This window comes from Zerene cesonia, unplaced genomic scaffold, assembly GCF_012273895.1.
Source record: "Zerene cesonia ecotype Mississippi unplaced genomic scaffold, Zerene_cesonia_1.1 Zces_u001, whole genome shotgun sequence".
Lineage (NCBI taxonomy): Eukaryota > Metazoa > Arthropoda > Insecta > Lepidoptera > Pieridae > Zerene > Zerene cesonia.
The window spans coordinates 2,316,774-2,329,369 of record NW_024045131.1 but is presented as its reverse complement, the minus strand read 5'-3'; the positions used below and the strand labels follow the sequence as shown (position 1 = coordinate 2,329,369).

Genomic DNA, 12,596 nt, shown 5'->3' with positions numbered 1-12,596 from the left:
TCTAGGTAACAGTCAATATGTGTAAATATGTATTTTAAGTCTATTTCAGTTTACTCTGTATTTATTTTATTATCTGTGCTCGCTGTTTGGCGGTGAAATCGTTGTGCAATAGTTTTTTTTCTTCCGGTCCATACGAATTTCCTTAAAGCTTACTGTTTATATTAAAACTAATTGTTGCCCGCGGCTTCAACCGCGCGGTCATAATTAATTTTTATTGTACAAACATTTATATCCTACTAGCGGTCCGCCCCGGCTTCGCCCGTGATACATACATAGCCTTCCTCAATAAATGGGCTATCTAACACTGAAAGAATTTTTCAAATCGGACCAGAAATTCCTGAAAACAGTGCGTTCAAACAAACAAACAAACTCTTCAACTTTATAATCTTCTTCTTCTTATATATAACATTCTCGTATCACAATGTTAGTCGCTATACTCCTCCGAAACGGCTTGACCGATTCCTCTGAAATTTGGTAAGCATATTGGGTAGGTCTGAGAATCGGCTAACATCTATTTTTCATACCACTAAACGATAAGAGTAAGGCAGAACAGCGTTTGCCGGGTGCAGCTAGTATTAGTATAGATTTTTATCCTCTTGCGGGTAGAATTCAATAGTCAACATTATTTCTTAGCGGCTGCCTAATGCAATGCCCGTGCGCAAAGCGATGTTTTAGAAATGCAAAATCCTATACGTTCAGCATCTTAACAGGTTTTGACAGGAAAAATTTGCAGCTATATCCATAAAAATATTAAACCAAAAGTTATATCTAACATTATTAATAAAGCTATTATGATTTATATTAAGTTTCTGATTGGTACAGTGTACCACTAAGTAATAGGTATTTACTAGGAACATTCGAGAATGTAATACAGTTGACCTTGTGTTGACTTCCCTTCTCTTAACCAGAGTTCAGTGTAGATTTTTTTTTCAATTGAACCCGCGCACTTCCTAGTTCCTTATGCATAGATCATACGTTACACGAGTATAATATATATCAGGTGACTAGCGGTCCGCCCTGGCTTCGCTCGTGGTACATATATAGGCTATAGCCTTCCTCAATAAGTGAGCTATCTAAAACTAAAAGAATTTTTCAAATCGGACCTAAGGTTAGGGCGATTAACCAAACAAACTCTTCAGCTTTACAATATTACATCAGGTGATTTGAGAAATATCTCAAACTAGCGGTTCGCCCCGGCTTCGCCCGTGGTACATGTATAGCCTATAAGTCTTCCTCAATAAATGGGCTATTTAACACTGAACAAGAATTAACTAGAATTTTTCAAATCGGGTCAATAGTTCCTGAGATTAGTGCGTTCAAACAAACAAACAAACTCTTCCCTTTATAATATTAGTATAGATTCTCAGAATATTTTCAATGAGAATTGATTTCAGCCACTATCTCCTCTGTCTGATAGAGGCATCAAGATATCAAGATTTTCTATCGTTATTTTAGAAGGACGAAATAAATTAAAATTGCCTACATTTGTTGCTATGGGCTATTCCAATTACTCATGACTATAGATAAAATATAATAATCAGATGAACGGTGCGATCTGATCTCACGGGAACATAAATATCTTATGCTCAGTGTCCGCCCCGGCTTCGCCTATGGTCCATATGTATATATCTAATATATAAAATTCTCGTGTCACAGTTTTCGTTGCCATACTCCTCCGAAACGGCTTGACCGATTTTCATGAATTTTTTTGTGCTTATCCGGTATCTATGAGAATCGGCCAACATCTATTTTTCATCCCCCTAAATGATAAGAGTAAGGCAGAACAGCGTTTGCCGGGTCAGCTAGTCTAATATATAAAATTCTCGTGTCACAGTTTTCGTTGCCAAACTCCTCCGAAACGGCTTGACCGATTTTGATGAAATTTTTTGTGCTTATCCGGTATCTATGAGAATCGGCCAACATCTATTTTTCATACCCCTAAATGATAAGAGAAAGGCAGAACAGCGTTTGGCGGGTGCAGCTAGTATATATATATATATATATATATATATATATATATATATATATATATATATATAACCTATGTCACTCAATGAAATTGCAGCTTTCTAATGGTGAAAGAATTTTGGAAATTGGTCCAGTGGTTTTTGCGCAAAAACGTTACAAACATACAAAATTGAATGTTATTAGTGTAGATGAAGATATAAATATGTAGTTTTTTTTTTATTTTGGCGGCAAATTAATAGAGCGAATCGAATATATCGTTGAGGATGTATCACCATGGCAACGCTGCTGCGCTTGTACTCCAGCAGCGTCAGCAAAAATGTAATAATAAAAAAATAAAAAATAAACGTCTTTGTGCATATTAGATCCGATTCGTAAAAGTCATAAATGCGATTCTTTTAGGGCATATAATAAAAATGTTTTAGAGATGGTTGTTAGGGTTGTCTACTCGGTATAACGGATCTTTAAGACTTCTGTCTGTCGGTAATGTTTTTTTGTAGTCGTTCTTTAGCTGATTTGCACGTGTTTTTGTGTTTCATGTCGCCAAATAAATGTTTTTTCTTTCTTTCTTTCTTCTTTCAATCGTTAGGGTCGCGAGTGCGACTCGCACTTGACCGATTTACTTTCATTCGGAACATGAGATAGGTACAGACTGGCGATAGGCGCGCGGCCAGACAGACAGACGGACAGCGAAGTGTAAGTAAGACGTTTTAACCTTTATCAGCCTTATTGCCATATTACATTGTCATTATCATCATCACCACCACCGTCACCATCATCATCATCATCATCGTCATCATCGGCCCATATATTATGTTCCCACTGCTGGGTCACAGGCCACATATGAGGGTTCTGAACATAATCCAGCAGTCGAACTTTTGATGCTTTGTTTGAAATGGTTTCCTTCACCGTTTTGTAATTTGTAATTCATCAAGAAATTAAAGACATTAGATATGTCTGAACTGAAATGAAGTACACATGTCTATAAACAGTATCTATCGAACGAATGTATCAAATTGGATTCAGTTTCGCAACGTGACTCTCGAGTCTCGTTCTGTTATTTAAGATTCATCATACGATGCAGCTGTTTTCTCAAATATTTGTTTATTACATATTTCCACTAAAACGGCTGAACAAACATTGATGAATGTATCTTGATTTTACGACCTTCGAGCTGGTATTTGAATTGGTTATAATATAATTGAAAATAAAAGTTTAAGATAAAACATTGATTTTATTAAGATAATCAAGCATACTGATAATTTGAATTTCATGCGAGCGAAGTCATGATTAGAAACCTAGTATTGTCAACAAATTAGCACTTAACCTAAATCTAAAGAACTTCAACCGATACTGAACTTTATTCACCCAGCAATAAGGTTTCATCTCGCCAATGCATAAATGCGTGCCATTCAATGATCGAGTGAGTGACCTCAAGGTCGTTCGCTTTGCCCTTATGTATGTAAAATCGATAACTATATTTGGATGTGATGTTTTAGATGAAAATAGTGGGGGTATTGATTCGATGGGCCGCTTTTCAGCAAAGTATAAGAAGTACGGTGGTGGCCAGATTATTAGGGACGGTAGGTATAATATCGTATCGCATGTTATGTCAATTTTACTATTAGTCAATGATTTCATATTTACATGTTTTTTTTTGGACTATTTCGATGACAATTTTTGTGAACAATAAAACGTATGACGTAATATATCAATTTTATTAAGGTTAATGATAAGATATTTATAATTTATTTAAACCGACTTCAAAAAGAAGGTGATTTTAATTCGACGGTAGACTGATGTCTCCCGTGTGATCCCATTTAAATTCGATGAAATAATTTTCGATAACAGTCCAGCGGTTTGTAAGATTAGCACGTTCTAACAAACAAACTCAACAGCTGTTTCGCCGTAAAGACGAATGGTGAACGCGAATATGTGAAACGCACCATGAAAATTATACATTGCTTGCAAAGCATGGACGCTATCTTGTACTAGCCGAGCGATCGCGCATTGTAGTGCGTTCATTGCGATTCAGCTGCGAGAGCCGATCGTAGTGAAATAATATAATAATTAGATGCATGAGGATGATATGGATGCGATATTTTCCTCTGGTATTTTCCCTGTTCGAAATTATTATGTGACGCATATTTTGCAAAATGCTTTGTGTTGCAATAGTATTTACATATAAAAATGAAACGCGTGAACGGCTGGTCCGATTTCAGAAATTCTTTCACCATTAGAAAGCTGCAATTACACTCAGTGAATAGGCTATATATGAACCGCGTGTGAGACCGGGGTGAACAGCTAGTCATTTTTAACAAACGGCAAATGACAATGCCGGTGTCAGCGATCTCTTAAATACTAGAGACTACTATGAGATACAATCATCATCATCATCATCATCATCATCATCATCATCATCGTCATCGTCATCATCATCATCACCATCACTATCATCAGCCGATATAATAGATTCCCACTGCAGAGGTACAGGCCTCCTATCGATGTTTTCTCACGATATTTTCCTTAACCATTTCGAGCAGTGATGAAGTCAATAGTAGTCAGATATTTTGAAAAATCTATTTATTTTTTGTGCGCTCATCTGGTCTCGAACCCTCGACTATTCGCTAATAACTCCCGTGTTCCTAACCACTGAGCCACCACTGCTTTGATGAGATGTAACTATACGTATTATTTTTATATAATATGGCTTCTTTCACGTGTAGTTTATATTATTATCGCGCTAAGCGTATGCGCTTTTTTTAATGTTTTTGTACGAAGTAGGCGACGTTCTTGATACAGTTTTTGTCGATTAATTCATCAAAAAAAAAGGTGTGTGTGCGGTTCACACACGATAGAAGTGAAACTTCAGTAAATCGACAAATGAATGAATAAAAAAGTATGTATATTTCTGTCTCATTCTTTGCCGGCTTCATTCTACACATTTTTGTATTTGTGTCTCTTACCTGTCGTTTTTTCCGTTGTATCAGGTTTAAAATCACAACGATTCTAAAGAAGTTTCACTTCAAAAATCATGTAAAAATCGAAGCAGGTTCTTAAATCGACTGGTTTTTTTTTGTTACTCGTGTTCATGACAGATCAAAATTACATGTAATTCTAGTTCGGTAAATGGATTATAGGTGGCGGTAGTTCAAATAAACGGTTTTTAAATCGCACTGTGATTTTTTTTTTTGGAATACATATAACACAATGTTGTTACGATTTTATTACAAACGGAATATGTTCATTACAGACAATATATAACTGAAGCTTCATAATTATAGCCATATTATTTGTTTATAAAGCGTTGGCAGTAGTAAATAGGCTTACTTAGTAACCTCGTGTTTTCTTGGACAGTGTTCTGAACTGATACTATTGGGTAATGATTTCAAGTTGTTCACCTATGTACATACCAAATTTCATTGCAATCGGTTCAGTAGTTTTTGCCTGAAAGAGCAACAAACACACACACATCCTTACAAACTTTCGCATTTATAATATTAGTAGGATAAGATTATTAGGATAAAGGTTTTAAAACAATTACAACTAATTACAAGTCATGTTAAACCATGGTAAACAATTAAAACAGTTATCTGTTTCTACATATAATTTATAAATAAATTAATGTTTTTTTTTACGAGAATGAAAATTAATGTTAAAAGTTTTGCAGACAAACAGTTGATAATTAGTTTTTCTTTTTATTTACAGAATGACGTCAATGTGGACATGAAAATTTTGTAAGGTGCGAAGTGCGAAAGTGTCAAGGTGCATTTACATGTGATATAAAGTGCAATTATATATTTTCTACTACGTAGTGTATGGTCCGCTTAGTGAAAGTGCACGATGGATCCCGGTTATTTCAATATTGAAAGGGAGCAGAATCCGCGTGAGAAGGCTAGCTTCCTGTCGAAAATATGCTTTTGGTGAGTATGAGAGTCGTTATGATAATTAAAAAAAAAAGTGAAGTCCCGTGTCCCCTAGTGGGGTATGGGGCAGATGATGTACATCTGTTTCACTGATCGATTTTCTTTACGGACAAGTAGGTGGTCAGCCTTCTGTGTCCTGCCAGACGGAGACATTTTTTTTTTGTTTGAGTGTCCCCACCGAGAATTGAACCCAGGACCCCTTGGTTCTACGCTCACGCGTTAACCACTGTACCAAGGAGGCGGTCGGTATGATAATTGCCATATATGAAAAGGCTCATAAAATAATGACCGATTTCAAAAATCAAATTCATTAAAATTTATTTGTGCAATTCGACATCTTCTAGAATAGTACTTTTGAATTGTCGTAGAAGAGTTTTAACAATTACCACCCAGTTCAAGAAGCAGTTTCAGCACACAAGAGACGGCAGGATACTATGTGGTCGCTCTTTTATGTAAATTTTTCATTATAATTTACATAATATGTACTTATACATAATAATGATGCCAAAGAACTGTCATGTGATTCTTAAACGAACCTCAAACGAAACTTAAACTTCCATTTATTAACGAGCTAACCCGGCATACGCTGTTCTGCCTTAATTTTCATCATTTAGAGGTATGAAAATCATATGTTGACCTATTCTCGGACCTACCCGATATGCACACAAAATTTCATGAGAATCTCTAAGTCTAGCCGTTTCGGAGGTGTATGGTAACTAACATTGTGTAACATATATAGATATAAGAATTTTAACCAGCTCCCGTGGCCCCTTCACGCAAGCGGCTCGACGGAACACAGTGAGGTTTTGGTCGCTAGGAATCCGACATAACCCAGGACCTCTGGCCCGGGGGTCGTGGGTATCTATGCAAGATTTCCCCATTAAAAAAATAAAGTAGTTTTATACAGCTGAAGAAACAATAAATTAAATATATTTAGATTAGAAACTAAAAAACACGGTTAACTCATGAGATTATTGTATCGTAACCGATAAACTATAATGTTTGCATTGTACACAGTTCTCATGAAATCTGTTCGCGTAAAGTGGGTCACAATCAAGTCTATGGGAATTACAAACATACATGAAATGAAATGATTCTATTTGTTAGAATTGTGGTTACAAAGTTTTTATAAAAAGTTCAAGTCCGCACAACTCGCCAACAAATTGGCATACAAATATTTATAAATATGGATTTTGTATGTGGTAGTCGAGCATGTTTCGGCACGAATTGGGCCAGCTCGCCCCGGGGAAGTGCCTACCACACCCCCACAGAAGACCGGCGTGAAATAGCATACTGCTGTGTTTCGTTCGGTGAGTGGGGGAGCCGGAGGCCCATATCCTCTTCCTTACCTTTCCCAGTCCTTTCCTTTACTCTCTTCAATCCTTTCCTAATCCCTTTCCATTTTGCAATCGGCAATCCATTTGAAGAGGCGTAAGGTCTGCATTCGACCTTACACCTCTCCAAATGTCCATGGGCGGTGGTAGCGCTTACCATCAGGCGACCCACCAGCTCCATTGTCGACTATGACATAAAAAAAAATATATAATGTGGTTACAATTTTAACAATGTCTAGTATTATTTTTACATTCTGTTATTTAAACAGGTGACGTTAAAAAAACCGTGTAAAAACATGTTTCGAGTGTGTGAAAGCAATCTAACGTTAGACTAATCTTATTCTAGGTATACACGTCAAATTTTCGAGAAGGGCAGAAAGGGGCAGCTCAGTATATCAGACGTGTACAGGTGAGATTATAATATATTTTTAGCCTACGAATAAGAAAGGGGAGCTTGTGTTTATTTTACGGCAATGCAGATCACAAACAGATTTTTAGTTGTTTTTTTTTTCACGTAATTCGCTAAAAACTTGTATTTAAAGGTACCAAACACACGCTATATGAAATGTAATGAAATGTTTTTGATTTTAATAAATATCATTTCATCTAAATTTTTCCATTGCTGGCTCATTATTCCACGCTACCGGTTGATATTAATGTTTTGTTAGATCTGTTTTAATATGACTTTGGGCCCATGTCCATTTCCGTCTCCTTAAACGATAAAATGAAGAAGATGGATAGAATTTCCTTATTCTTTAAAGGCGCGCAACGCATTTGCATTGGCCCAAGCTCCGCAAAAGTTCGTGGGCGTTGCCGGTCGCTTAACGTCACTTACCAACCAGCTCACTTCCCAACCAGCTCACTTCCCAACCAGCTCACTTACCAACCGGCTCATTTACCAACCGGCTCACTTACCAACCGGCTCGCTTACCAACCGGCTCGCTCACCAACCGGCTCGCTCACCAACCGGCTTACTCACCAACCGGCTCACTCACCAACCGGCTCACTCACCAACCGGCTCACTCACCAACCAGCTCACTCACCAACCAGCTCGCTCACCAACCAGCGCACTCACCAATCAGCTCACTCACCAACAAGCTCACTTACCAGACTTACTTTTAAAAATTTGCTAATTGCAGATGTTCGCCAGGCCACAGGGCGGCTCCGCGTGGCGACGTCATGTCTGAAAAGTGGAGGGACGAAATTAACAAGCAGGGTAAATTACACATACCTCCATAAATTCATACAAATTTTAGATTGTTTCGACATGTCACAGGTCGTCGCATTGATTTAGATGGACTTGATGAACCTCAAGTCTCACATCTTAGTACATATTTTGAATCTAAATATGTGACGTCACGAAATATTTTAACCCAACTTCACCGAGTGACATAGGCTATGTGTGTATCGTGGGCGAAGTCGGGGCGAAAAGTTAGTATTAGATATAACCTTAGACCACATATTTGAATAATATTGATTACTAGCTGCGCCCCGCGTTTTCACCCGCGTAAGTCCGTATCCTGTAAGAATATCGGGATAAAAAGTTGCATATATGTCACCCAGTTGTCCAGCTGTCTACGTGCCAAATTTCATTGCAATCGGTTCAGTATTTTTTGCGTGAAAGAGTAATTAACACACACATCCTTAAAAACATTCGCATTTATAATACATATTTGTAGGATAGTAGGATAATCAATGTACCTATGTGCTGTACTAAATTTCATTTACCTTAACACACTTATGAAACACATAAGCATAGTAATTAAAGAGACAATAAACATTATTAACTCTCCATGTAGGCATTATCTTTAAGTGGCATAACCTCATGTATTTAGGTTGACTGTATCTACACTTTATCACTAATTTTAGTATTTACATTCTAAAGTTTTCATGTCTTATATTTTTATACATCTAATAACAAACACAATGCAGTTAAAAATTATGTGTTCATCATGTAAAAACATAAAACTGTACTAAATAAACATATTGGTTACTAACTATTACAAATTAAAAATTTAAAAGTATGAAAAAATTCAATTATGAGGCGGGGTTCAAACCCGCGTTATTTGCCCAACCGCCTAGCCTCTCGGCCACCCGTGATCCCGCCTCAGCTATCGAATCTCTTCTACTCTTTCGGTTTCATATGCCTAAGGGACACCCAACGCCATCTATTGAGATGATTAAGAACCATCACAACCGATATGAAACATTATTTCAATGATTACAATGTTGTATCGACGGAACGTGAAAGTTAATTAGGAGTTTTATAGCATTCAAATGGTTTATGTTTTAGGAACCACGATGGTGACTCACGGTCGTTCGAATCTCGCCTCAGGTTCGAATTCTTCTATATAAAAAAAAAGTTTTTAAAGCATTTTAATGTTATTAGACGATATAAATATGTCGGTAGGGATCACTGATATACGTGAGGCAAGACCCATCGCGTATTGAACATAAATTAATTCATGTTTTGTTGTTTTTCAGATAAAAAGAAGAAACCATCTCTGTTGCGATGTATTATAAAAATACACGGTCTCAAATTTATTTTAGCCAACATAGTATTCGCTGTGATCGACACCTCGCTTAGGTAAGATTTTTAATAAGGGAATGATTTTAAATCGGACTAGATTTATATGGTGCCAGCTGCGCCCCGCGATTTCACCCGCGTAAGTCCGTATCCCGTAGCAATATCGGAATAAAAAGTTGCCTACATGTTATTCCAGTTGTCCAGCTATCTACGTACCAAATTTCATTGCAATCGGTTCAGTAGTCTTTGCGTGAAAGAGCATCAAACACACACACATCCTTACAAACTTTCGCATTTATAATATTAGTAGGAGTGGGATAAGATGAGTTGACCCAACAACAGGTTACATTTTTTTTAATTCGAAGGAACCGAAATAGAAAGAAATATCTTTTATTTCAACACACACAAACAATAACAGCAATAAATTATAAAAAGTTATAAAATAAAATTTTATTTTTTTTAAGTTATAATGATATATTTTTTTAATTTATTATTTATTATTTACAAAAAACCTGTATACACTCAACAAAAATAATCGTCGCGACGCCACACTGTTCAATGCGAAATAGAAATGCAAACATCTGGCTTGCTTTCTATAAGAGAGAGAGAGAGAGACAGACAGAGAATAATGCGACGCCGCACAGCTTACAATAGCTTACTATAGCAAAAAGTGTCGTGACAACGTTTCGTAAGAATTTTTACCGTCTAGCCCCCTTTCACAACGCTCGATAAGGAACTTCGTTCGTTCAAAAAAAAAATGTGTGTGTGCGTCTCACACATGATAAAAGTGAAACTTCACTAAATCGACAAAAGAATGAATAAAATAGTATGTATATTTGTCTCATTCTTTCCCGGCTTCATTCTACACATTTTTGTATTTGTGTCTCTCACCTGTCGTTTTTCCGTTGCATCAGCTTTGAAATCACAACGATTCTAAAGAAGTTACACTTCAAAAATCTTAACGTTTTTTCAGAATATTAACACCGATGTGCCTAGAGGGTTTGATACATTACTTCTCTCCGTCTCACGCGGGCGTGACGGTTACTGATGCGTACCTGTACGCTCTGGGAGTGGTTGGGTGAGTGGTTTTGTTTTGACCGACTTCATAAAAAGTGGGGAAGGGTATCAATTGAATTGTATTTTCTTTTTTTTTGGTTTTCGTATTTTCCATCGACTTGAAAAATATGGAAAAGGTTACGAAAAATACAGTCCAGTATTTTTTTGACTTTGTTCGGATTTTTCCTTTTTTTTAAGTACCCACTAAAAGTTTAAACCAAGGTTATGAGTTGGACTGTATCCTTTGAAAAAGAGTTGAAACGCGGTCTCCCGAGCAACATAAATAGCTTATGTCACTCAGTGAAGATACAGCTTTCAGCGGTAAAAGAATTTTCGAAATTGGTACAGTAGTTTTTGTGCGCAAATAGCTAGAAGTCAAGTCGAGAAAAATGTTGTATATACATAAAGTCGCTTCTCGCGTCTGTCCCTATGTATGTACGAGTATGTTTGTATGCATGCTTAAATGTTTAAAACTACACAACGGATTTTGATGGGGTGTTTCATAATAGATAGAGTGATTCCATTAAATAATTTAAACTACTCGGAATTTTAATATTAATTATAATGGAATATGTTAAATATTGATGATAGTCAATTTTTAGTTTTATAGCATTGAAATGCTTTATAAATGCGAAATTTTCAAAGAGGCTAGGCGTTGCTACGGTTTGGCAAAAAACACGGGTTCGAATTCCGCCTCGTGGTCAATTTTTTTTTCTATTCTTTCAAAATTCCTCATTAACGATACTTGTTTTGATTTTTCAGTTTTATGGCTATTAACGCGAGCTTAATGCACCCCATGTTGTTGTTGCTGTTAGACATGAGTATGAAGATCAGGGTCGCTTGCTGCTCCTTAATATACAGAAAAGTAAGTTGTTTCATCATACACGAACTCCCCTTTTCGGCAAATCGGTTGACAGATAAGTAGTGGAATTTATAAATATTCATCTGGATTAATATATTCTTAGAATGATTTGTTGAATATAATATTATTGTCTTTTTATTAGATTCACATGTATTTTAATTAACTCCATTAGACTCGGTGATTTTTATCCGCTTCAAACAGACAGATTTCTCATAAAATAATCGATAATACGTCCTTTAGTTTATCTTATTTATATTAGATCGTCAGTATTAAATTTTCCTCTCTGTTCGTGAAATAGTAGCATGCTGCTGTGTTTCGTACGGTGAGTGGGGGAGACCCGTTTCCTACTCTTCACCCTTCCCAAGTCGATTGCTTGTTTCCATCTTTCAACTCTTTCCTTATGCTTTGCCCGCATGAAGCATAAAAAGTAGCTACAGAAACGTTTTCAAGAGAAGAGTGAACCTTCTAGGGAACCCCTATCTTATACTACATCTCAGATTACCAGTGGGCGAGATCGTGGTCAAGCGCTTCCCAATCGACATGTGACCCACAAACAGAACATTAAGATCCAGGTTTATTCTTCCAGTTGCTCCGTCTAGATCTAACAGCCGGTGGCAAAGCGTCGGAAGGCCTAGCGGGCCACGTGGTCAATCTACTCACGACGGATGCCCAGAGGTTCGATATGGCCAGCCTCTTCATGGTGGACCTTGTGAGGACCCCCATCGAGAGCATAATCATAGTGTACCTGATGTACAGGCAGATCGGTGTCTCCTCGATCATTGGGGTCGCATTCCTTGTCATGTTCATACCGTTGCAGGGTAAGATTTGTTTATCTTATTGCTTTAATTTGTTGTCCGTAATTTACCTAGTCATCATCATCATCATCATCATCAGCCCATATATGTTCCCACTGCTGGGACACAGGC

At 37.0% G+C, this 12,596-nt stretch overlaps 1 protein-coding gene across 1 annotated transcript in view; it reads left to right on the top strand.

The window, feature by feature from the left end:
- LOC119838083 (probable multidrug resistance-associated protein lethal(2)03659) overlaps positions 1–12,596 on the top strand; it is a 39,920-nt gene that overhangs the window by 9,096 nt on the left and 18,228 nt on the right. The window contains exons 2-8 of the mRNA XM_038363894.1: positions 5,674–5,888; positions 7,572–7,634; positions 8,365–8,441; positions 9,710–9,812; positions 10,726–10,830; positions 11,571–11,673; positions 12,257–12,488. Of these exons, the coding sequence (XP_038219822.1) occupies positions 5,809–5,888; positions 7,572–7,634; positions 8,365–8,441; positions 9,710–9,812; positions 10,726–10,830; positions 11,571–11,673; positions 12,257–12,488 (763 nt within the window). The 5' untranslated portion in view covers positions 5,674–5,808. The remainder of the gene's footprint in view (positions 1–5,673; positions 5,889–7,571; positions 7,635–8,364; positions 8,442–9,709; positions 9,813–10,725; positions 10,831–11,570; positions 11,674–12,256; positions 12,489–12,596) is intronic.